The following is a 26,328-nucleotide window of genomic DNA, read 5'->3' as shown; positions in this document are numbered from 1 at the left end:
AATCGATAGTTCCGACACTATCGATTGAAGCAGTTCGATTTTTTCGATGTGCAGTGACCATTTCGATTTTGAAGTTAATCGATTGTATCATAAACTCTTTCGATTAATGTTTCTCTGACGTTCACCATCTCTCCATATTGAAAACGTGACGATGGCGGTAGGCAAGAATAAGGGTCTTTCAAAAGGAGGAAAGAAGGGCGTGAAAAAGAAGATGTAAGTAAAATTTTCATCAAATGCGCATATGCTGATTTTTTATTATTTGTTTGAGCGTTTGCATTCATCTGGTTGTGCATGATGTATTAGAAAATTTTGGATTTCGTGGGCATGTCCGGCATGGTCACTGAATAAATTCATTGTTATTAGTTACTCAATGAGAGCTTTTTTTGTGATGGATATACGTTTGACAGTGAAATTTTCATCGTATTATTTTGTTTTTAACATTTGTGGGCTCTAAGCATATGTTTTAATTATTATTTTAGTGTGGACCCATTCACGAGGAAAGATTGGTACGATGTGAAAGCACCATCAATGTTTGCAACTCGTTACATAGGGAAAACGTTAGTCAACAGAACGACGGGAACAAGTAAGTAAACGCATTTTCTTCTCAAAGTGGTGTAAATAGGAGTACATGGTGTAATGGGGTGTTGATTCTTTCTAAATGCGGAGACCTCGCGATGTATAGTCCACATTTTGTACATCATGTCAGCTGAAATTGCATTTCGGAGCTAGGTTTCGAATCGTAACATGGGGAATAATTTTTAATGAAGCATGATGATGTGGCTATGCCAGATACCCTTAAGGTGGCTCGCTCGGGCCATTCCGAATGGCTTAACGCTTGTGTGTGCATGACACTTGTTTGCTGGGCGGTTGATTTTTGACTGCAGGCTATTATTTAAAAATAACTGATGTCATGCTCGTGTTGATGACCTGCTGTAATGCTCTAGTCATTATTGTTTTCAGAAATTGCCTCTGAAGGTCTGAAGAACCGAGTGTTTGAGGTCTCTTTGGCCGATCTTCAAAATGAAAATGATGCTGAGAGGTCCTTCAGAAAATTCCGGCTTATTGGAGAATACGTCCAGGGCCGCAACGTTCTCACTAATTTCCATGGTATGGACCTTACCACTGATAAGCTTCGAAGCGTGGTGAAGAAGTGGCAGGTAAGTTCGTTATTCATATTTTTATTGATTATTCATACCTCGTGTTTTTGGTCGGTAACACCATTTAGAAGTCGTTAAATGCGTTTTCATGTCATTAGTTTTGTTAAGTATCCTGTTGAAGGCGGTCGTATGAGTGTTTAATATTAATTGGCACTCGCCTGCTGATGTCGTTCCGTGGTTTTCCTAGTTTATCTTATTTTATCACTGAATGAGATTAGCTGGGTGCTACTAGCCTTATGTTCATTTCGATATCCATTTAGTATTACTTTTGTCATGTTTGAGGCCTTAAGATTACTAATGTTACATTGCATAGAGCAGAAGTTGTGGGTGGTATTAAACTGGTGCAAAACATCTTTTTTTAGATGAAGAAATATGTTACACTAACATTGATAGTTCCAAGGATGTGTGCACTGGTGTTTTTTGTCTCGATCTGTTTCTTGCTGCTTTGTTTTTTTGGGTGGATTAATATGGAAAATACATTCATTCCACAGACTTTGATTGAAGCCAATGTTGATGTGAAAACCACTGATGGGTACCTCCTGAGAGTATTCTGCATCGGGTTTACGCTGAAGGATTCCATGTCACAACGGAAGACATGCTACGCCCAGCACACTCAAGTGAGTTTGATCGCTCATCATAAATATTTAAGATTTCAAAAGTACAATTTATTAACAACTCCTATTAATCTTTGAGGTGTACAGGGCTTGCTTCAGAATGTGTCTGTGTATTCTTTTCAGAAATTTCGAGGAATAGACATCATTCGTTGATGCTGTGAATTCTGTTACACTGAATCGCATCTGGGTATCCTAAATCACATAATGAAATATTTTGCAGAAGAAAATTACAGAGTAGTTGAATAGATCTCACAGGATTAGCATGAAGGCAGCCAGGCCCTTAGACTGCAATTACACCAATGATATATCTATATTTTGGCTATGCAACTTTATGAAATGGAAATTATGAAGAATTTCAGACAAATTTCTGTTGTTAATATCATTCTGTTATTTAGATTTCAGCATTATTGATCTGCTGTATTCTTTATCACGCGATCGCCTCAGTCTCAGATTTTTAAGTTATTTATTTATTAATGAAAACTAGTGCATGGATGTGCAGGAGGTAGCAATTTTTGTTTGGAAAGGGAAACATGGTTTTGATATTTTGGGTATCAAGGATATTGAACAAAATGTTCAGGGAGAGCCAAATGCACTACTATGTAATTTCATGGGGCAGTATGTTAGAACTGCATTAACTTTTTTTCACTAAAGGTCGTTTTACATGGGGCACGGAATTATGCAGGTTAGAGCTGCATTGATTTCTAAAATGGCACGGAATTGCGCGAATGCATGAACAAAATTAGAACAGGCTATTTTGCTGTCACGCATTCTCGCATGTGTTCTAGCAATTCACCGCTTTACACGATGCAATTTTGATTGTGCCTTCGCACATACGTCAGATTGCGCAATTCCTTGTGCCATGTAAAACAGCCTTAAGGCTTGAAATTGCACAAATGCATTAGCAAAATTAGAACATGCGCTATTTTCCCATCTCACATTCATGCATTCTAGCTCTTCACCGCTTTGCATGACACAATTTTGACAGTACCTTAGTACATATGTCAGATTTAGCAATTACGTTCCCCTGGTAAAACAGTCTTACTGCAGAGTAAGAATAAACATTTTAATCGCCTCTTGATATCTACCTGCTCATTACTAGAAAAATTATGTACGGTAGACTCCCGATTATCTGGCTGCAGTATAATGTGTTGCGGATTATCCGTGCATGATTTTCACTCTCGCTCAATATTTTCTGTGATCTTTATTAAAAATAAAATAGGATGCAAAATCACCGGAATTACTGCATTAATGTTACGGTACACTGGGCTTATAATTTCCATTAGAATCCCCTTCAGAAAACGGAAGCGATTGTGCACTAGCTGCATTCATGGAAGCACTGTGTTCCTGTTTCCCAAGCCTCGCAGTGCGTGACCACGCTCTGTGCTCACTGGTACATGTCCCACAGAAGTTGCTGGGAAACTTAGGCAAGAGGCGACAACGTGGAGTGGTGCCTGACAGTGTCGTTTCAGACGTTGAGCAGTGGTTTTCAAGAATTTGTACAAACCACTTTTCTGTATCCGTGATCGCGCATGTGTGGTTTTCAAAACAAGGCCTTACGTGGAGAATTAATAATACGAGTACAACTATATCATCGCCACTAAAAAGATCTAGAACTGGCAAAAAAAGCTCTCAATGAGTCCGGAAAGCACTCTAAAATAACAGAATAAGTGCATAAATAATAATGAATTGTTTGTTTTACATAAATAATGAACATTACAGGACATTAAAGTGGAAGTTCGGGTCATCCGTTTTCCGATTATTCGTGCGGTCTCTCCCCATCATTAGCCCGTATAATCGGAATTGTGCTGTAATATCATTTCTAAAAATATTGAAATCTTTGATTTTATTGTCTTGTTCTTTGTGTGGTGATTTCTAATAGTTTCGAATTTTGCTGAGATTCATATTGTGTTTATTATTGATTTATGATGCACAGTAGAAGTTGTTAAATACGTTTTTAAAGGGACCACAAAAAATGAACTTGCAAATACGGGAAGTAAATAATAGCAATTGGGCTAATTTTAATCTGTGGAGAAGTCTACTTAAATACAATTACCTTATGAAGCTCCCCTAGGATTGCCTTCCTGAACTCTTTTCACATTTCAAATCAAGATGATGAGCTCTACATTGCCAAAACAATGTGAATGGAATCATTATATTTCATAGGTTTCACTTGGGCAATCACATAAAAACTGCATCCTTCTCCCGTTATTTGTCATACATTTTTGAAGAGGACAAGTTAAGCCAAGTCACTTATTCTTTCTCTCAGTTTCCTCTGAGAAAATGACTATAAACCTTAGTATGTCAATTGGTTGTTTCATTGGTCTGGGACTGAGAGAAATTCCTGTGTATGGGTGGAAGTTCTAACCAAGTTCCACTGTGTTATTTTTATATACCTCCATATCTTGTCAGTACTAATGTCTTTTGAGAGAGTTTGAGGGTCAGTCATTCCTAGCCATCAAGGTCTGGGCCAAGGTGGAGTTACGGTCATTTCAGATTAACATAAATGAATTGTGCCAATCTAATATTGTGTTCTGCACAGGTCAACCTATAACTTTTGTCTTTCTTTCGAAATTTCTGGTTGTCATAAGAATTGTTGAAAGAATATGCCTGACTGGTGTTTTGTTTCTATTTTAGATTAGAGCTATCCGTAAGAAGATGGTTGAAATGATCCAAAGTGACATTTCCAAGAGTGACCTTAAAGAGGTAGTAAACAAGCTGTTGCCCGACTGTATTGCCAAGGACATAGAGAAGGCATGTCAAGGCATATTTCCTCTCCATGATGTATTCATTCGCAAGGTTGGTATTCTAGGTCTGAGAAAAACTGCACTTATCACTCGGTAGTTATGGTTTCTTAATTCGCTCTTTTGTTGATTTCCTCACAGGTGAAAGTCCTCAAAAAGCCACGTTTTGATTTGAGCAAGCTTTTGGAACTCCACGAGGAAGGGAAGGGCACAACAGATGAAGCAGGTGCTAAAGTAGATCGGCCAGAGGGCTATGAGCCACCTGTGCAAGAGACTGTCTAAATATTTGTCAAATTCTTGGAAATTAAACGTTAAGAAAACAGTACGGCCTTTTATTTCTACACCTGTGGCTAATTCCCGATGTCATTGTGTCAGATTATTTCGAGGCCTTACTATTTTCTCTTGGTTATGTGTTAGCATTAGATGAAGCCTGTATTTGAAGTAGTATTCTATTACTGTATTGGGTTACTTGATTTCTTAGGAATTTGGCCATGAAAAGATTCAATATCACATAATCTCTAATAGACTACATTCAGTCATCCAGTTATGCATGTTGCCATTGAAGACTTGGGATGTGATGGGGATATTTTTTTAAAATGAGGTAAATTGATTAACCCTTGCAGCAACAAATTGATAGCTTGAGAGTTCATCTTCATGGTTCCTGGCAGCTTGATATCCAAGGATGGTCGTAAATCACCGAAAACCTAGATTGTGATACAGGCTTTATCTATGCCCAATTGAGATTGTAAATTTACTGTTTCTATGTAGTTGAAAGCTTTGCCTTTTTTTCTTATGGTCAGAAGAGATTTTTGTTAATCTTCAGTATTAGGAAGGGTAGAAGCTGAAATTGTTTCTCGAAAAACATCAATTTGCAATCATATTTTTCCTTGTACGTATTTATGGAGATATCTGTGGTGGAAGTGGTCCATCATATATTGGATGGCATGCAATTTTCCACCTTCTAACCCTTTCCTGCTGGTGCTTACCATTGGTAAACATTTTCTGTGCTATGAGTACCATGAGAATATTTTAAACCTCCCTGTACGGGGCTCTCTTTGGAAGTGGAGTTACCATGGTATTTTCGTCCCTCACATTAGGGGCCCAGCTTAACTGGGCACCCATCCTATATCCCTGCCACTGAACTAACCCAATCTTAGCATGAATCCATGGTCAACTTATTGCATTCCCAGTGTTTTTTTTCAACCAAACGTTTTACTGATTTGCAATTATTTTCACTTCTACAAGAATTACTAACATTTTTTTAGTGCATTGTGGAATTTTAAATGGTTGTCCAGCGTTAATAACAACGAAGTTAGTAAATAAATGGTGGTGAGGCTCTTAAGTCCGGAAGTCTGATATTTTTTATGCTGAAATTTCGCTTAAAAATTGCTTACGCACAGAAGAAAGCAAAGAATTCATTTCAATATATAAAAACCATAGTAGTATGCAACAAAATATATCATTGAAAAAATATTGACAATATAACCACTTGCCAACTGATTCCTGCGGTGGTGATGATCATAAATGAGTGCTGAGGAGTGGCCGTAAGGAAGCACTTAACTGGGTCTTAGGCTGGGCCTGAATGCATCAGACAATTGCTACCTCAGCGGTCACTTCCCTTCCCTCACGTTGGCCAGAGGCAACGTCTGTTCGTTTGCATTGTAAAATCCCCAACAGCAATACCCAACGTCAGGTGTTATGCATTTGGAAATGCCAGTCGGCTCCACCTGATGTGCGGCACAAAAGGGTTTAAACAAATTGATTAGACTTAAAATGATAGTGTATCAAAACCAGTAATTTCATTGCATTGTTTTAAATAATGGAAAGTGACATTTCAGCAGTACTTGATTTTCATTTGCAAATTTTGTTTCAGAGTCGTGGCTTCGGATGTTTTGTGCCAATTCTATCTTGAAATGTATTTTGAGGTTTGGAGGGGAAAAGGAGTGTAATGAGAGACAGGCTAGGGAATCAATTGATAGTTTACTGTCAATGATAATGGAAGTATGTCCTGTATTCATTGGTGTATGGGAGGAGGATGGAGTGTATGTGCTATCCTGTCCTAATTACTTTTGTTGAAAGTTTTTGGGCCAGCAAAAATTAGTGGAAACCGTTCGTGAGCTGCTGCAGGTGGATGATGTATAATCCTATAGGGAAGATAATTAATGATTAAACCAGGGAAGGGTGTACAAATGCATGCTGACCATGAGGTGGTGTTTGGCTCCAATAGGGTGGTTTCCTATTATTTTTTTATTGCCTTAATCGAAAGATTGTTACACCTGGAGTACGTATTTCACGCTTATAGATTTTTAAATGACAATATCTATTTTTCGCGATTAAATGAAAAGTGAAAGTTTTCAAAAAAAGGTTTATTAATACCTTATCAAACGAAGAAAACTTTCCGACCTGAGCCAGTTTTAATAGGTGATTATTAAGACATGTTTCCCTGAGCTCTGTGCCTCATGCATGCATTGGTAACCTCAGACGATGTATAACTCCTATCCTCTCGTGTAGAAACTAGGTCCCTGTGACGTCACGTGGAGTGGAATCGCATGGGCGCCAATCTGGCCTTTTTCAAATGAGGATAAAATTTGACCCTTGCCATTCGTCAAAACCGGTATTTCAAAAACAAAATAATTTGTGTATTATGAATACACTAATGGTGGGTAACGAATCGCAATCAATGCCTTTCGTTTTCTTTGATGAAGGAAACTACCCTATTAGCTATTGTATGGCAGAGTTTAGGTTTGGTCCAGAATATTTGCAAATTCTCTTAGTCTATGGTGCTTGAAGTGATCCTCACTACAGTGTGTTTTGCTACAAATTCTTGTTGGTGTGATGAGTGAGGGTATGGTTATTTTATTTATTGGTGTTTAGTTTCAAGCACTAAATCCAATTGTGAGAATGCGAAAGTTGAAGGCACTGTTCAATTGTTTAAATTGTAGCTGTAAGAGGCATCTTTCGCAGTAAGGGGAGAGCCCTGTGATTTTTATTGCTTAACATAGTTTTAATAGTACCAGTTTCATTATTAGAGCAGTAAATTCTGTATAATCTCTTGAAAGTCATTGGAGTGCATTCTAGGTTTGAATTCCGAAGGACCCTCATCTAGCCCCACCTCTTTGTCCCTATTTTGGGTCTGCCACCAGTGAAGATGTCTAAATAATCTTACTAACACTCAAATTTGGCAGATTTTTACAGTGAGGTCATTTTTTGCAATTATTGTGGTATTTGGTGTTGAATCTCATCAGTCAAATTATACGTCTATAACAGGTAGAAAGGGATACTTGGTGTAGCCGTCAGTACAATATTTTGGTGATTCTTAATTATACGTCATATCTTATTGTCCTATCCCTTCCTTAGGTAGTATGGAGTCATTCACATTTGGTGGCTGGTTGCTGCATGATTGTCAACATGTCTGACAATGGCCCTTTGATCAATCGCGCAGTTCACTGCCAAGAGGCCAGAGAGTGAGCCATGTAGCTTTTGCAAATGTATTTTCATAATTTGCTTCTATTCAGAATCAGGGGCGCTGCTAGGAATTAAGGCTGAGGGGGTTTTAGGTGCAACTAATACCAGAGTGTATGGGGGTATGGAATACCCACCAGGATAAGAGGCAGGTGCAAGATTAATAAATTGCAGAATTTTAAGATAAATGGTTCAATATGGTGATTTCTACGGCTTTCTGAGGGATATTTTATTTATTCTTGCACTATTCTATTAGTAATATCAATCCAATTAAGTTAAATGGATTAAACTTAAAAATTTCTCTGAGCTCATCCCCTAAAAACCCCCTTCGCTGCACCAGTGTTCAAAATAGTTTTCAATGTGCCTTAGTTAATACCTAAGTCAGTATGTATGAACTCGAGTACTGTTGGCAGAATTTAATGAGAAAAAATAAGTACTCATTCCTGTTGATTTTTCAGAGTGAAATACTATCATCCACATTTGCAAAATTACGATGCATGTTACCTCTAGTTTCTGTTTGTTGGAATCATCTGCTTACTTGTAGAAGACAACGATCAGTTGTTGTGGCTATGATAAGTTCGTTTTCATTTATACATGCGCTGGGAATAATGGGGTTGTTAAACGTTAAGCATGTTGTAATTGCAGTTAAATTTAAGTCAAAATTAGTTTTTTTTGTTTAGGTATACTGGGACTAGCCTCGGTGATAACTTTTACGTAGTCACCCGCAATGCACAAATAGTGCGAAAAATCCAAAGGAAAAATCATTCGCCTTGACCGGGATTCGAACCCGGATCCCTCGATTTCCGGCCGAGTGCTTTAGCCAGTTAAGCTACCCAGCGTCATTCGGAAATCGAGGGATCCGGGTTCGAATCCCGGTCAAGGCGAATGATTTTTCCTCTGTGGATTTTTCACAAAATTAGGTTGTCGGCATTAAGAAATTTCGCCGTAATTAAAATTACAGGAAATTCTAGCTGTCTGGGGATGTTAATCGTGCCTTCGAATTTTTACAATTCTAATGGAGTCGCTAAGAAGTGGCTGTAGTGCTTTATGCAAGCTGGTAAATTCCTACTTCGTTCAATGGAAAGTAGGGGCATGAGAATAGTGCCCGTCTGCACTGGACGTCAGGAGCCAGTGACGTCAGCTCCCCTCCCTCTTCGAGTGACGGGAATGCGCGTGTTGTCCTAAAAAGAGGCAATTAAAAATACGCGTTCTTTTTTCAGCTGAAGTAAATTCGAATATTTTGTGAACAAGTTTTGCTCTTGGGGGAAATACCAGTAGATGTAGTTATAAGTTACTACATACTTATTTTTTGTAACCAATAGAGGTTATTCAAGGTTATAATCGCGGACTCGCTGCGCTGCGCGCGCTCGTTAAGGGGCTCCGCCCCTTAAAACCCCGGTTCCGGCTTCGCCGTCTACATTTGTGGTCGTTCGAAGACTTTTGAAGTTCGAATAATCTCAACTCGGCTAGGGGCCGGCTTCGCCGGCCAGGGGGTAGGGAGGTGCCCCACTCATTCCTCGGAACGGCTTCGCCGTTCCTCGCTGGAGGGCGGCTTCGCCGCCCGGGTGTTTAGTGTGCCAGAGGGCGAGGGCATTTCGGAACTGTTTCACCGTTATTCGTTTAAGGGGCGGCTTCGCCGCCCAGAGGTGGGGGGAGTCCACAGCGGTTGCGCCGCTTGAACATCGGGGCGGCTTCGCCGCCCGGGGGTTACTGAAGCTCCCCCTCGCCTACGCCAGTTCCTCGTTGTGGGGCGGCTTCGCCGCCTTGGGGTTGAGGAGCCCCCCGCGGCTGCTCCGCCTGGTCCTCATAAATGGTCTTCCCCACCGAGAGGGGTGCCCAGGGGGTTACGGGGATTTTAATGTGTTATGCATGCGGTCACCAAAAGTCCACAGTGATCATGTAGCGACGATTGTAAAAGGTAGTGCAATGCGGATTAATAGTGGCGACAAGTACCCATAAAAGAAGACTTAATGGCAAGTTTTTCATTTTTTTTCGGGGGGTTCCTACGGAATACCGGGGGTTTTATACTTGTGTTAAACCAGTGGACACAAATCGTTCTCATAAAATCCGTGCCGATAAGTCATAGGGGACCGGAAGAGTGGTCTGAAGATTCTTTTACCTGGAGAGGCTATTTATTTGAAATTTTTTGGGAGGTTTCACGGGGTTATCGGGGGTTTTAATAAGTTGTAGGGGCACCGGTTAAATTGTGTCGAAAACTATTCGGAGAGGCAAGTTTAAATTTGTTTTATTTTTTTTTCGGCGATTTTCCAGGAGGTAATCGGGGGTTTTCTGGTATTTTTTCCCGTATGGTTTACGGTGGCTCGCCCTCACCAAATATTCCGGATCTAGAGCTCAGAGGGGACGGGTAGTGCGGCGTAATGTTTGCGAGAAGTTCCCAAATAGGAGACTAAATGACACATTTTACAATTGGGGGGGATTTCAGGGGGATACCGGGGGTTTAAATGTGTGTACTCCTGGCGGTCACCATCTATTCACATAAATTTCGGGGGGATGAGTCGTTGAGGGCGGTGGAATAGTCACGAAAAGTGCCCAAAAAGTAGACTTATATGCAAAATTTTATTTTTGGGGGGGTGTTTGAGGGTTTACCGGGGGTTTAGGTTTTTTCTTCCAGCGGTCATCAATCGTCCACATCAATTCCGTAGCGATGAGTGGTAAGGATTGGAAAAGCGGCGGAATCGTGACAAAAATACCCGAAAAGGCTACTTATATGCAAATTTTAATTTTTACGGGGGTTTTGGGGGGTTTAAAGATGACGATACCATATGGTCACATTCATTTTCTGTCATATCTAACAGTAGTGTGCCCTATGACATCCATATTTCAGGAGTAACACAAAAAAAAAAGGAATCCAGTCCCCGAAAAAAGTGAGTAGTGCCCGCCATTTTTATTTTTTCGCGGTTAAATCCATTAAATCATTTACTAGATGTTTATGTTTTCTGAAAAGCAATGCAAAGTTGTATGTAACTATAAAGTTTTAAAGAAATCAGTCGGGTATAAATTGACAAAACCTTGTGTTAATCTTTAGGAAATCGTAATTTTCGGTGATTTTCGGAATACTTTAATTGTTTTCTGAGTAACCAAGCACGATGAAAGAAAATTGTTACCTACATTTCGTAGACGATGTTATGAGCATATATAATAATCATTTTCGTCATCTAACAACTTAAATTAAGTCGAGGGGAGGGGAAAGTTTGAAATTGTTTTCGAAAAATCAATTTTTGGACGCCATTTTGGCTGTAATTTTCTCAAACGGAAACTAATAAATTTACTTTATTACGTGCCTTCGTTCATCAGCTTTCAAAAAATGCATTAACGACTCGTGTGGCACGCACGATCCGCGCGCAGTAAAATAAAAACCGAAAGACGGTCACCGGAAAAAGCCCGATTTCGGCCATTTTGTCGTCCTAGTGACGACACGTGGCGGAAACTTCCGGTTTTCGGATTTTTCCTCCGGATCATTTCGGGTTCCCCGCACGCGTGCCAAATTTCAGCTCTCCAGCACTAGAAGTGGTCGGGAATTTGTATCCATCAGTCAGTCAGTCACCACAAGGGCTGTATATAGATAGGACTAGCCACCTTACATTTTCAGAGTCACCCGCAAGAGCAAAAATCATGTCCATCGACTGATATTCCAACTCGTGATATCGTGTCAGGTACTGAACCACTTGCGTTGATTAGGATCCTTCTCATTTGGATGAATTGGTGAGATACGGGTTCCATTCCCAGTTAAGGCAAGTGGTTTTTACTGGTGGAATTTTAAACGGTTTAGTGTAATGTGAAATTTTTTCAGTCTGCATTCGGAATTTCATCCCCTATATATAGTAGAAGTGATTTACGGAGGTGAACGACATCTTATTGAAGCGATCGCACTAGCTTATGAGTTACTCAAGCCCTTTTACGAAATAGCAGCCTATAATTGTATTGCAAACAATGACATTTTGCCACCGATAAGGGGCCGAAGCGTCAATTAATTTGGATGCGACTCGCGAAGGCCAGTCTTGGGATGTGATAATTTTTGCTGAGTCCTGGACTTTTTCCGCCTCCCGCGAGATTGTTTTATATTTTTGCGCGCCTATTTTTGAAGTTCAGTCGGAATAGCGTCCCTGGAACACAATGCGCTAATGCGCTCCTAAAGCCGTTTCCTTCCTCCGGACGTTGAGTTGTGGGGCAATATTTTTATGCGACTCCTTTGCCTGCGTTCCTGGGCCGTGTCGAATCGCTTTTGTCTATCGAGCCTGCGATCGTTGGGCTGATCATGAAGGCATCGCCGTCACCGACAGACGGACTATTCGAGATGCGGCTTTGAAATAACTCCCTGGTTCTCTCAATCATCCACGAAAGTCTCAGCTGTTTGATGACGTAGGGTTTTCAAAGGCTGTTACAATTTCAACGTGCTGAACTCTCACGTGCGAAAAGCTCCCCCTATATTGATCTGCGCGCGCAACTTCTCGCCTCAGAATCCCGCGAAGCATTTCGAGGGGGGCGGTAGGGCATGACGCGAATCAGTTGCAGCGACGTCCCCTTGACTTACAGTCTGCTGTGGTATGCGGGGGAATGTTCGGCGATATTTCGGAGGAAACTGATCTCGCATCGGAGTGATTTCATCCCGAGACACCTCTATACACGAAGTTATCGGTAATTAAACTTTAATTTTTTTGCCGCATGCGTTTCATTGTTGCCTTTGAGGCTAGGTAAATACAATATTTAACCGAGCCTACTCATCCTTTTTTTCTGGATGTGAGATCCTCTTTGCGCCCTCCTGTGACTGTTGGCTCCGGTAACCCTGGTTTTCACGTGCTGACTTCGCACGTGGCGCGCCGACCGATGAACGGGAATTCTCGTGTGTACACTCAGTGGAGTGGGAGGGGTCGGATAAGTTGCGCGCTGAATCCTCGGGATATATTATCCCTTTGACTGTCTGCGGATGTTCAGTGCGTGTCAATGGACCAAGTGCTGCGGCAACTTTTGATAGTGTATTTATTGTGGATGCAACTATAACTGGGATATCATTTTCTCGGTAATTTTTAAAAGCAATATCCTTTAGTCATTATAGGTTATTATATATTTTTTTGTTTCGTGATCGAAAGTTTGCCCCTATTGGGGTACAATCAGCGCAAAATTCAATTCGCTATTGCTTCATAGGATAAATATGTACTGTTGCGGTAATTTTTGTAGTAATTCTTTATGTTTGCTACTTGAAATGAAAAACATGAGTGTTTTGCACGGGTCTTTGTGCGTCAGAAAATTTATCTTTTTTTACTAGTTGTAATAAGCAACAAATTCAACTTGGTATTACCTTCATCTGAAAATATTTCTTTTGATTTTTTACAGGCAAATATTTACATTGATGTAAGTATTTGTGTTAACTGTGCCAATATACTTTTAAAATATTTGGGTCCATATCAGAATTTTTTGCGAGTTGCGATAATGTGTTGTAATTAACAGAATCTAACAGTTAATACACCAGCAGAATAATGTAACAATTTTTGCTTCAAACAAATTTAATCTAGGTTAAATATACTTACTCTATGGTATAACTTAGCTATTCATGCCTAGGTCAAATTAATGCTCTTTCTTATCATTTTAATTTTGTAAACTTAGCCTGGGTAACATCTTTGGTTATACTTGGGTCTACCTCAGGTAGCATTCCAATGTTGGCATGCCATCGGCATATATTGGCTGCATGTTCAAGGACGCACCCAGGATCAAAACTATGGGGGGAGGGGGCAAGACATGGTTGTTCACAGTGGCGAAGTTAAGGGGTGGGGGTCCAGACCCCACCTCCCTTAATATAAAAACCCAATCATTTTTCTTCGTAAAAGAAAACAAAATATTGAAAAATCATGAATTTGAAAGATATTTCTTTAACAAATGAAGTTTTTTGATTATGAAAAGTGTTAAAATTAGTTTAAAACCCATTCATTACTTAGTACCCTGTTTTTCAAAAATTTCCCCCACCGATTTTGGACCCCCCTGAATGAAATTCCTGGATACGCCACTTGTTGTTCAAGTTGTAGGTAAAATTTAAGCATGGAAAAGGTGAATTAAATTAACATTTTAAGGAAACTAACAGCTCTTTATTAGTTTTTAAAATTATTTGTTGGAAAAAAATATTATCTTCCTTAAAGACATTTGCGATTTTTGCTTCTAGGAGGGAGGGCAGCTGCCCCCTCCTGCCCCTCGCTGGGTATGCCCATGTGCAGGTTAGCTCAACATCAGCCCAATGTAGTACCAACGTCGATGGTACAACATAGGCCCCACAAAGCACTTATCAATTAAGGACTTTTCAATATTGAAGTGCATGTGAAATGCAATTCCTTGGTTGCAAGACTTATTCATACGTCATGTAGGAACTTATATATATACGTATAAGCTGAAAAAAAACTGAGAAAAAATTCACTCAAGTAATCCTACTTTTCAGCCTTGATTATCTCAGGTATTGAGTAAGGAGTGGCTAGAATGTCTGACTGAATTTCATCTTGGTCCCTTGACCACCACATTTTTGGGCTTAGCACATTCTAGATAGTATGAAGGGAAAATGTGATGATATGGGATAAGAGGGTGGGTTTAGCATCTGCAAACTTCAGGAATTCTTTTTACTGTGGTTCCTTTTGAGGTTTTATGCCTAAGCCATACAATACTCCAACAATTACTGGGGTGGATTAGGGTTGTTTTTGAGGGTAGGTATCTCCGGTAGTGTTACAGATTCATTAATTTCTTTGCTGCCTTGAAAGTACACGCAGTACCTCTCAGCAATAATGTATTTGAGGTCTGATTTATGATAAGTGGCTTTTAGATATTCATCAATTATTTTTAAATATTGTTTGTTAGAACCTGAAATAAAAACTATTATCAGAGAGTCACCTTTAAGATTAGCATCTTTATAATGTTTTCAGTAATTTTGGGGGCTGTGGAATGGCCGTGTTCCAATCCACCGTTTGTCTTTGTTTGTTTGTCCTTTGTTTGATATGTGTGTGGTCTTCTTTTTGTTTCAAATGTTGGATATGGTATAAGATAGGCTTCTATAAAGTATCCATTTAATATTCTATGGGTATCATATAATTTATCGAGTTCATCATTATGCTCTAATTAATATCCCTCTTTGCATGGCTCATCTGATGGAAAGTGAGCCATAGGTATGAATACAGTTGATAGTTTTTCTTGATTTGCTTCAGAGCAGGCTCAAATGAACCAGAAATGAAAGTATGGCTCATCGTGGTGAGGGAGGTAAGAATTTCATGGCATGACTGCATGCATGAGGAAATGCTATCTTTGAGGCAATGGGAATCAGATGAATGTTGGCAGTTGGAGTTAGAGAGATGAGTTTGAGGGATGACTTCACAGTGTGCATTACTAACTGGCTTTTAAGAAAATGAAGGCCACCTTAGTTAAAAATAACATGGAAAACTACTTAACTAATGTTCCAAAAACACTATTGGTATACTGACTGCTGAGTAGCCATTGTAGACAATACCCAGCTGTTGACTGCTCTAATAGTATACTGACTCCTTGGTGGTTAGCTGTTAAATTTGTTTTAATTAATGATGTGCATACATTGCAGTGGTGTAACTATAAGGGGGGGATGAGGGGATAGATCCCCCCCAAAGCCTCGTAAAAAAGTTATACTATTATGTAGTTTTGAAATTTAATAACAGCATCTCCTTAAAGTTAAATTTTTAGTGCCAAAATGATGTAAAATGGATATCCACGCATTTCATTATTCAAAAAATTTCCCAGACTGGGGGAAGGGGGTCACCATCCCAGGCCATCTTATCCCCCCAATGCATATTCCTAGTTACGCCACTGATCCATTGGCTAATGATTTTTTGGAATCGTCTTTTACCAATGGTTTATGCTTGGTGAAATGAGCTCGTCAAAAATTTAGCCATTGAAAGGAATGAAAAAGCTACTTAGTTTATTCCTGTAATCTGAAGTTGGGCTTGTGAAAATAAATTTATTTTCTGAACCATGGATTTTCCTAACATTTTTGCATGATTGCTTGGGGTGTGCATGGATTTATGATGCAAATGCAATCATTTAACATGTACTTACTAAAGGTTGCATATGCTCATGGTAGTTATTAATGGTAAACACTGTAATTTTTCAACGTTTCTTTGGATCAGCAGAAATTATATGTACATATGTTTAAAATGTTGTGAAATTGATAAGATCTGACTTGATAACAGCAAGCAGTAGTATTTCAATTGAGTTATTTTAAGTAATAAAAATCCAACAGATAAAACTGCTGAAATACATCACTACCAGGTCAGAAAAATGAGACCCTGTTTGAAGGCCAGCCATGGCCTATCTTCAGTGTATTCTCTGAGAGAGAGAGGACATTCCTGGAGCAACATCCCCTCTAATGTTGTTGAAGGAGATAATGAACGTAGTGGTAAGTTACCCTAAAATTTTGGAATTTCATTGGTGTAAAATTGTAAAGAAACAAGCTACACATTTTTTCATTTTCATCATGGGCGAAGCAATTGGGAAACCCAATTTTTTAAAAATGTTTGGCCTAGCATGAGTATAGAGTTTGTGAGTTACTTTTTAGTGAATTCATTCAACTGAAATACTAGCTTTGAAGTGCACAATTGAAATTTTGGACTGTATGGATAATTTTTTATTTCCCTTGTCATATAACTTTTTGATGAAACAAAAAAGGAAAGACAATGGCAGGTTCCACAATTGAATAAATACTGCAACTGGTTTCGAATACATTGTATCATCATGTATTCGAAACCAATCGCAGTATTTATTAAATTGTGGAACCTGCCATTGTCTTTCCTTTTTTGTTCCATCATGAAGGAGTTAACAGCAAGCAGTAAGAGTCCTGACACCATTGAATATAACTTTTTGAAACAAAAAAGATATTAGTTGTGACATTTAAATATTTTTAATACTGATTCTTTTCACTTTCTTAAAATCATTTTATCTATTTGCCTCTTGAGTCCTCATCCTTAATTGCTCTTAAATATTAATTTTCTATCACAATTTTTCTTGTTAAAAGGTATTATGGTGCATCTCTCCTCACATAGGCGGGTTTAAGGGGGGAGGGCCCAGGGGCATGTACCCCCCAGACCATAAAAAACTAGACTAGATTTTTATTGCCGCTATCATTACACTCGTTTCGTTTTGTATACAGCTGAGCTTTTATCATTTAATTTCCTATTAATAACTTTCATATTAAAATAAAGAGAATATTTCACATCATAATTGTTGTATACATAGTGTTTTTAATCTCAAATATAAGAAGACCCTTGTGCCCCCCAGAAAAAAATTCTGGATCCAGCCTTTGCTCCACATCCCTTTTCTTAGTCATGTTTGGTGGACTGCTTTCTAGGAAAATTTAGAAACTTAGTAATACCATACATTTCTACTGCTAAATACCTCTGTTATGAGAAATATTCTCATTTTTATACCAGGTTTCCTTACTTATGGTGGGGTAGTAAATAAGTAGCCAATTAATGGTATATCCATCATATTCCCCCCTCTGAGTAAGCACCTTGGTCCTGATTGATTTTGCCAGATTAAGAATAAAGGAGCTCATCGGTTGCGAGAAGTTGAGATAGTCTCAATTAGAGATAAACTATGCATTGTTTAAATATTGATACATATATATGATGAATGGCTAAAAAATGAAGTGAAATTCATAGCTGTGTCCAGCAGAAATCCAGTCCTATGATATAGACTTTGCCCCTTGAGTTATGGTGGGTGACGAAATTTATGGGGCTCTTTTTATTCACTGAGCAATGAAGGATAAAGGAAATTCCATAGTGAGATAAATTAATTCAAGTGGAAACAGATACATGTCTAGAGTGTGCTGAGAAGTGCCTTTAGTTTAGGCCAGGCTTTGGTCGATTAGGGTCGAGAGAGCTTTATGGATGTACGGCAATAGAGTTAATATGAATTGTAATTGTAGTCTTCTCCATATGATCACACTTATGAAATGTAGAGCTAGATAGTGTCTCATGTTTTGCTGTTCCCAAATGACATTTTCACATTACCAAGTATTATTTTCTTTCTCCTTCTGAGCATGTAAACTCATTATTACACCAAATTATTTTGCTATAACGCGGCACAAAAAAATGAAGGGTAGCAATCTTGTGAAAGTGGAAAATACTGACCGAATACCAATGAAAGTTCATGCAAAAACTGTTAAACTGATTGACATCACATTGGGCATTCAGTATTGTCTGTGAACTTCAATATGATCTTTTAGTTCACCTAATAGGCATTTGCATTTACTTATTATAAGTTCTGTTGATGTTGTCTGTCAGCAGTTTGTGATGTTATGACATCATGTGCTCTGATAGTGTTAAATGTTGCTCTAATAGGTTGTTATGATCCACTGGACATTATTACTTCCTATATAATTTTTATGCAGCTAGCCACTCAAATCCTAAAAAAATAGCGAAACTATCTCTCCATGTACCCACCTTACTTATTGCTCCAACTTTTTCAATGCATGTGTAAAGCTTTTGAATCATATGTAAGTTACTATCAGCTGAAGATAGTGGATACAATGCAAGTTTGAGAGACATCCATATGTTTGAAGTATTGTTAATGCTCTTGAGAATTATCCCGGCACATATGCACTTAGGTTCTTATTTTCACTATTGTTTGGAACCAATTTGAGAAAATGATATTGCTTAAATCATCGATACAAGTCATAAAAATCTGATACCCTTGGCATTTCCAATTGAAATTGTATTAGTGCAACCCTACATGATTGGTCTACCTCCTTCATTACTTATTTCTTCAGCACACAATGAACGCTGCCCAAGAATTTCAGATGAAGAACAGCCATCTTGTAAAAGACATAGAATTTTATGCGTTGGAGATACAGAGAATGAAAAGACAAGTGGAAAAAATGACAATGCTCATTATCATTCAGCCAAGTGGTCTGCTGTCCCTACTGAAGCTTTGGTACATGTATTCTCCAAGCTGTCCATGAAAGATATTGGACGATCTGCTCAAGTTTGTCGCTCATGGCACCAAGCTTCTCAATTTGCGGAGCTATGGCAGCACTTTGAGTTTGTTATAGGAGACACAGATGTGTAAGTATTTAGCCACATTAATTCATACATGTAATCACTGTAACTTCTTGGTCACATGTGGAGTAAAATACTGGAGCCTTCTTGTAATATAATTTGACATTCCTTTATAAAATCATTTTTTTTATAGGTCTCACCCTCAGCCTACCAGTCCTGGATTAATTGATCATGTTATCGCTCACCATTCAAAGCATCTGAAATTTGTGGTTTTCAAAACAGATACCTCTTCTGAGTCTACTAGAACAGCATGTCGCATTTTGTCTAGGGTGAGCCAAATAAGTTTAATAAAACAGAAATTATCTTAAATTTTAAGCATCATAATATCAGTGTATGTGGATACTAATAAAACATTCAATCAGGTGCATATACATATGTATGTATTGATAAACTTTGCATTACTATGGGCAGTTTGGGTTGTAATGGGATGGAAATATGAAAAAGTTAGCAATGCGTCTCGTGGATCCATGTTGACCTTTGACCACACTACTAATGAGAAGTTAGTATGCACACACCTGTACATACATATTATTATTGCCCAAAGGATGTCATTTGCTGTTTTTAATAAATGTAATTATTTTTTTGTGTTTGACTCCCTTTGTCATATTTCTGGAATAAAAGTTTTCTTCTTTTTTGATTGGAAATATTCAAGATTCCAAAACATTTTGCTGCAGTCGACATATTTTTTTATATTTGCCATCGGCATTAAGTGCTGCTATTTCATGAAGATAAATTTATATTAATGAATGATTAAATTAATTTGGAAGTCCCCAAATTATACCATTCTCACTATTCTCTCTTTATCTTGTGAGCCTTATTTATAAGTCACTTTTTATTGACATTCATGCAATACATTTCAACATACTAAAAGATGCATTCCTCCTCAGCTCGTTGACTGTCCGCTGAGAACTCTGGCGTTGGTCAGCTCGAGTAATTCAAAGCCATTTGTTGGTGTGGATTATACATCTTTTGCCTCAGCAGTGACTACAATGCTAAACAAGTCATCTCATCTGCTGCAGTCATTGGCCATTGATGCTGCTCCAGTAGATGACCTCTCTCTCCAAGCATTGGCGTCGTCTTGTTCACCTAGATCTCTTCATCTCTTGCAAATGAAAGACTGTTCACGTGTCACAAAACAAGGTACACATTCTATAGTGGATGAGTGTATGGACCTTTAACTTTGAAATGAATGTTTTTGACCTCATTTTGTGGGTATGATATAGTTTAAAAGATTTGAATGCTCACTTTGTTGAAATGCTTGGGGTCCAAAAGATATTTAAACCCCAATTTAATGGCCTACCTTTTCTAGATCCAGCTGTTACCTTCACCAATAGTACTTTAATGATAGAAATGATTTAAAAAATGCCTAATTAAAATATGCTGTTTTTATGTAACAGGGCAAGGAAATTCATCCAAAAATTACTTTAAAAAGGTTTTACAATCAGTGATGTGAGGCGAAATGCCCCTTCACGTATACGCATTTTGTGAGAATTAAGGGGTCAATTTTATTTTGAATAATCAGGAATTTGAATACATTTTTTAACGTAAAATGATTATGGAGAAACTTGTAGTGCATTGAGATTAGTGGCGTAGTACCCAGAAATTTCATTCGGTAGGGTTTATAAGCAGGGGGAAAATCAAATATTTTTTACTTTTGTTTAATAAGTAGGTGAAATAAAAACTCAGATTGAAAAGCCTATGAGTTAACCTTAAAAATCATTAAAATTTCTATTTTTCAAGAAACGACAGGCCTCGCGACCACCCTCCTTTACCGACCATTTTCCATTTGCTATATGAATAATTAGATTGATAGTGTTTGAAAATGAATATCTTGGTTGCTGATCTATTTCAGTGAGATTTTTTTTACTTTCAGTAGTAAGAGACCCTGTTAGGCTGAATGATAACACAATTGTTAAGCAACAAAATAAATTGTATATGTGTACATAGTATAGCAAAGCCTTAACCCATTTATGCCGAAGGTTTGAAAAATGCGAATTTTACCCTGATTTTTACATAATGTCGATAAAAATACGCATGAAAACAATATCCGAAAGAATAAACAATGTATCTCTTGCCAATTATTAATTACGAGGTGTTCCAAAAATGGAACACTAGGCAAATCCACTACTATGACGTACTCATTGATAGCATGAAAAAACTTTAATTCAGACTTTTATTAACTCACTATTAAGAATGATATCCAGGTTAACGCTTAACATGGAAGGATACATTGCAGTTTTTACATTGAAAAGTGGTATTTTTGTGGCTTTGGACACAGCGAGTTTGCTTTCCCTGCGTTACATTCTGATGATTCATGAGGTCATGACGTGAGTCAAGTTTACGATTCATAGATTTCATGATTTCACGGTCTCCCTTTCCCACCAGGCTCAACAGAATTACCGTATGTCTCTATATATTGACAGGTCAAACGGCGACGAAATTCAATAAGATCCATTGGCTTCACATCGTCTTTATGCAATTACCAAGCATTTTGTAAAGCCAGCTGAAAGCAGAATACCGGAGGGCTCGTGTACTACCATTTCTTTCCACGGTTTGATGCTTGAAACTTGTCAATATTTTCATCAGCTCGGCGCACTCCTCCCATATACTGATTATAGACCTTGATTGAATTTGGCTGAGTAACTTGTATCTTTTTTTCTGCTTTTGAGAATAACGACTGACTGTTACAAAGGATTGACACCGGCACCAGAAGATGCAACAGTCACAACACTTTTATCATTTCATCTCCAAACAATATTGTCTCTCCCATCAATCAGGTAATCGAATGTGCCCCATTATTTTTTATTTGGGGTAGCATCAGATAGTAAAGGTTTGTCTACGCGATCTTTTCTCGCTATGCCAGTTGCTTGATGGACCATTGAATGAAGTTTATCAAGGAGTGCAATGTTTGTAAACAAGTTGTCGAACACAAATTGGTATTTACCGGGATGCTGCGTTGTGAGTACCTCAGTGAATTGCAAAACACTTGAAGCACTTACACCATATTATTGGTATTGAGTGTTCGGTTTTTTCCTTGATAAGGCTGAAACCAGCAAATGTAGCCTAGACGCACCAGAATTTATACCCAAACCGAATAGGCTTACCCCGAATGAACTGTTTGCACCCATCACAACCGAAATAGGGAATCATGGCCTCATCAAATCTGATGAAGTATATATCATTTGGCACAAATTTCATACATCTGTCATTCAGACGCTCAGTTAGAGGCCGCAACTTGGAAAACTTGTCCATGTGGTTCAAGATAGAGTAGTCAGCAAAAAGCAAATTTGAAAATATTGTTTCAAATCGGTCACGTCTCATTGCACCGCTAACTAGAGAATTACACGAATCTGGTATTTGCTACCAAAGCATACTTCGTCTTGGAACAGAGACGTAACCACTCAGGAAAATTACTCCCAAAAAACACCGACAGCCAGTTCAAGGTTCACTTCAATGTCCAGAAAGAGTTCTAAATATTCTGCAGGGGTTTTCATTTTCATGATTTGCTCTTCTGAAACTCTACCTTCTACTGGCTGGGCAGTCAGATAGGCTTTCTTTCATTTGCGCATAACTTTGGTTACGTCTTTTCTTTGGGGTTTTAAGAGGTTGAGGCAAAGCGGAAGCCAATGCTCCGCCATTTTCAATAGTATCACCATCCGGTTACAGAAAAAGGTAAAACTTCTCGTCAGAAGAACCATGAATGTGATGATCAGAAGCGCGCAGCAATGAACCGGGAAGATAATTAATTGTTACACGCCTAATTACTTACTTGATTTAAAATTAAAGTGAATTTTTCAGTGCCCATGAATGCATGCATAATAGTAGTGGATTTGCCTAGTGTTCCAAAAATGGAACACTGTTAAATAAAAGCTTATAACTAAAACAAAATACGCTGATTCAAAAATTTCTACAGTAAACACTGTAGGTTAACTATTACTGAACATGCAGGAAAAAATTGACAACATTTGCACGTAATGGCAAATAGTTATTAATATACCATTAGAGATGGTCACAGAAAAACTGCCTTGAAAAAAAAAACCGATATTCCTCAACACACTGGCTGCGATGGGTTGGCAAAACTGACTGAATCTTTCCGCCCCATAATGCAATATATCTTTATAAAGAGGTACAGAAAGAAAAACCGTGGCATATTTGTATATAATGAGTCGTAGTCATTAAATTAGAAAGTCATAGCAGGTGTTCCAAAAATGGAACACTAGGCATAAATGGGTTAAGGTAGACTAGATACTCTGATATCTCTATGAATGATTTGCTATGAGCCAGGCCTGTAGCCTGGGGAAGGGGGGACATACAGGACTTCAGCCCCACCTGCCAATATTTTTCCCCTTATATAGTGACTACCTGCATCACACCTGATGAGGAGACCACTAGCCCAGGGGCACCTATCCCCTAACTGTCCATTTTGATAAACATATTTACATTTCATAATGCCTGTCAATATTCGGTGATTAGTTTAACTTTCAGCAGTATGCAAACGTAATGCAAAGCTGATGTAATGAAATGTACGCTTTACCAATGCATGCACATTGACAACACAATAACATTGCAGGCAACCCGCATAACACGCAAGCTCTCCCCAAAGATAATTTACAGCTAGGTGCTTGCCTACTACTAGCAGCCATGGTTTGCTGGATACTTCGGGAACTGAGATTTTTTATCCATTTTATGACTTGAGTGCACTGCAGAGTAAGGCATTGGGATCCATGCATTGCCATCAAAGAATGTAAAGTAAAATGTTACTACCATTGGTCCAAGACCCAGTTACCTATCTTTTGATGATTCTTTGCATATTTTTTTTCATCGATCTTACTTTTTTGGTTATACATAATATGTTTGGATCTTACACTTTACTTTTTATAATAAAAAGTGCAGCTGGTTTGAGCCACTAGTTTTTTAATTTCATTATAATGTGTTCAAGCCTGATTGCAGGAGCCAGTTTTATGTTGTATTGCAGAGTGACTTATCCGAGATTTGAATTTGACACTTTATCCAAATTTAGGTTTCCTTTTGTGTTGAACTTTCTATTTATATGCTGTCTTATGTCTTGGAATTACTTTTAGGTATATTGACCATAGCTGGCCACTGCAACCATTTGAGGGAACTGTCTCTCAGCTGGACCTTGCTGAGTGAATCCTTGATCTATGCTCTATCATCAAAGGAGCATACCCACCTGGAATACCTGCGTGTTGATATGTGTACATCACATCGATCTTGCCCCGTTGTGGATAACTCTGCATCCAGTCAAAAGTGGAAGCCACCCTCTGCTGATTGTTGGAGAGCCCTAATCAATCACTCTCCAGATTTAGCTCTAGTTATCAACGTTTTTGATGGAGATGATGCTTGGAGTGCTTCTCCTGAATACGAGTCCAGTTATGCAATTCAGAATGCACTCTCACCCCAGCCTTGCAATTTTTTTTCCTCATATGTTCCCGTGACTCACCTTTATTTTGGGAGTGTTGCCCCCAAATCGGTTTTGGCCAGCATAGCGCACCATTGTCCTCGCCTCCAAGAACTTGTTGCTGCTGGTATTGAATGTGGTAACTGTGAGGGAGGTGATTGGACAGGATCATTGCTGGATGCAGAGCTACTAGCAATAGCTGATGGTTGCCCTCAATTATCAGCCATTGGCCTTGGAGACTGTGAAATTTCTTGTAAAGCCCTCGTGGAATTTGCTGGACGTGTTGGGCCACGTCTTTCAAGACTGTGTGTGAATGAGGACTCACTTGTTGAGGAAGATGAAATCAATATCGAGATGACTAGCCGGCTAGTGTCAGGACTTATTGGACAAGAATGGAATCCGGAATCAGTTCCTTTGTGGTGAAAGTTGATGAAAAAGTTATGGAAAAGAGCCTGAAGCAAGTGTGCCCTGAGTTATATCAGTTGGTCTCTGCTTTTATGATTGCATTTGTTCAAAGTACAGTTAAATAGTGTTATTGATTCATCAAGATACACTGATACACAGGGTATAGTAGTTAGACAAAAAGTATCACAATTATGAAAGAAGTTGATTTAGTGTATTTCGTTATAGAGGTACCTATACCACTTATGTAATTGAATGCTTAGAAATGCACATTTTCTTGAAACTAGCTTTTAAAATTTAAAGTTTCATTGGTTGTATTATTAGAATTAATGATAAATTAACTCACTTAATTTTTACTAATGCACATATGAATTATTTCTCTTTTCTTGCCTTTATTCAATATTTGCAGAAGTTCCTCACAATGAAGAATATTTGTCTCATGTTAATGTAAGAATTTTAACTTCGTTAGCTTTTTCATGCATCTTTAAAATATGTAGTATTTATAAATACTGATGCAGAGGGGAGCAAGGGGGTTTTGGTTGCTGTGTGAGCTGAAGTGTTCAATTCCCATCCTTTGTGTCTTTAGTCGAACCATCATTGGAGATTTGTAAGAAAACATCAGATAGTATCCTATATTGTTTGCTCGCATGGTGAATGGCGCTGCAAGTTCATGTACATCCATCAGATATGACAGTGGCATAACTAGGAATATACTTTGGAGGGGGGGGATGAGAGGGGACGGGGAAGGGCGACCTCCCATCCACCCTTTTTGGAAAACTTTTGGAAAAATGACATGCCTGCAAATACATTTTACATTATTTTAGCACTTAAAATTTGGGTTTCATTGAAAGGTTACTTTAAAATTTAGTAAAGGTTTAATATTATTTTTATTTCTGTGATTCTATGGGGGGGGATCGATACCCACTAATCCCCCCATAGTTACGCCACTGAGATATGACATATAGCTGTGGTCCACTAACTTGTCGCAAGCAGTAAGTGGATGCGTATCTCTCCAACTTTCATTTTTTTCCCTCATTTGTGAACGTGTTAGCAGTCTGTTTCCACCAAATGTCAATGCCACCAATTTTAAAATAAACAGGACTGACTGTGAATCTTGGTTACGCTAGCCTGCCCAAAAAAAGATAATATATGAGACTTACCTTGCCCTTTCCCTGTAATTTAGATCGATCATAGTAAGAGTGTGTTTTCAGGCTACGTCAGATGGAAATTTACTGTAATAATACACGAGACTGGAAATTTTCCACAAGAAAGAATGCAAGCTGTATCAAAACCTGTTGTGGTATTTTTTTAAGCAGTATAGTACCTAATACAGTTGTGCCTCTGTTTTCCAATGCATTTTGAAGCAAATGTTCCTAAATGCTTTTCTTATACATATGGAGTCGCGGATCCAGAGAGGTAGTACCTAGAGAGAGGGGTATCTAGACTCTTTACACTAGATTA

The 26,328-nt window shown here is 38.5% G+C and overlaps 2 protein-coding genes across 14 annotated transcripts; both read left to right on the top strand.

Moving 5' to 3' along the window:
* Positions 1 to 52: 52 nt before the first annotated feature.
* LOC124153462 (40S ribosomal protein S3a) lies at positions 53 to 4,834 on the top strand. Its single transcript, XM_046526627.1, has 6 exons — positions 53 to 213; positions 480 to 583; positions 961 to 1,157; positions 1,649 to 1,774; positions 4,406 to 4,567; positions 4,654 to 4,834. The coding sequence occupies exons 1-6, from the start codon at positions 152 to 154 to the stop codon at positions 4,792 to 4,794; spliced, it is 792 nt and encodes a 263-aa protein (XP_046382583.1). The 5' UTR covers positions 53 to 151; the 3' UTR covers positions 4,795 to 4,834.
* Positions 4,835 to 12,149: 7,315 nt separating this feature from the next.
* LOC124153458 (F-box/LRR-repeat protein 3-like) lies at positions 12,150 to 25,227 on the top strand. Of its 13 annotated transcripts, XM_046526617.1 has the most exons (9): positions 12,545 to 12,630; positions 12,738 to 13,012; positions 13,327 to 13,344; positions 15,171 to 15,222; positions 16,232 to 16,387; positions 18,758 to 19,052; positions 19,180 to 19,315; positions 19,934 to 20,186; positions 24,128 to 25,227. In XM_046526617.1, the coding sequence occupies exons 4-9, from the start codon at positions 15,201 to 15,203 to the stop codon at positions 24,886 to 24,888; spliced, it is 1,623 nt and encodes a 540-aa protein (XP_046382573.1). In that variant the 5' UTR covers positions 12,545 to 12,630; positions 12,738 to 13,012; positions 13,327 to 13,344; positions 15,171 to 15,200; the 3' UTR covers positions 24,889 to 25,227. The 13 variants fall into 13 exon arrangements, with proteins under 13 accessions (XP_046382571.1, XP_046382569.1, XP_046382570.1 ...); XM_046526615.1 differs by lacking the exon at positions 12,738 to 13,012 and having other exon boundaries at positions 12,150 to 12,630; positions 16,261 to 16,387; positions 20,066 to 20,186; XM_046526613.1 differs by lacking the exon at positions 12,738 to 13,012 and having other exon boundaries at positions 12,150 to 12,630; positions 16,261 to 16,387.
* Positions 25,228 to 26,328: the final 1,101 nt, after the last annotated feature.

The sequence above is a fragment of the Ischnura elegans genome, chromosome 2 (genome assembly GCF_921293095.1).
Source record: "Ischnura elegans chromosome 2, ioIscEleg1.1, whole genome shotgun sequence".
Lineage (NCBI taxonomy): Eukaryota > Metazoa > Arthropoda > Insecta > Odonata > Coenagrionidae > Ischnura > Ischnura elegans.
The sequence above is the reverse complement of the archived record's forward strand: the minus strand, read 5'-3'. Positions and strand labels throughout refer to the sequence as shown.

What these genes read in the sequence shown, in the direction of transcription:
- LOC124153458 (XM_046526613.1), top strand. Translation starts at nt 12,488, where the DNA reads ATGACGCGAATCAGTTGCAGCGACGTCCCCTTGACTTACAGTCTGCTG. An exon ending in GTTATAGGAGACACAGATGT is followed by an intron (nt 19,053 to 19,179) that starts GTAAGTATTTAG and finishes TTTTTTTTATAG; the next exon opens with GTCTCACCCTCAGCCTACCA. An exon ending in CATGTCGCATTTTGTCTAGG is followed by an intron (nt 19,316 to 19,933) that starts GTGAGCCAAATA and finishes ATTCCTCCTCAG; the next exon opens with CTCGTTGACTGTCCGCTGAG.
- LOC124153462 (XM_046526627.1), top strand. Translation starts at nt 152, where the DNA reads ATGGCGGTAGGCAAGAATAAGGGTCTTTCAAAAGGAGGAAAGAAGGGC. An exon ending in CAACAGAACGACGGGAACAA is followed by an intron (nt 584 to 960) that starts GTAAGTAAACGC and finishes TATTGTTTTCAG; the next exon opens with AAATTGCCTCTGAAGGTCTG. An exon ending in ATGATGTATTCATTCGCAAG is followed by an intron (nt 4,568 to 4,653) that starts GTTGGTATTCTA and finishes ATTTCCTCACAG; the next exon opens with GTGAAAGTCCTCAAAAAGCC.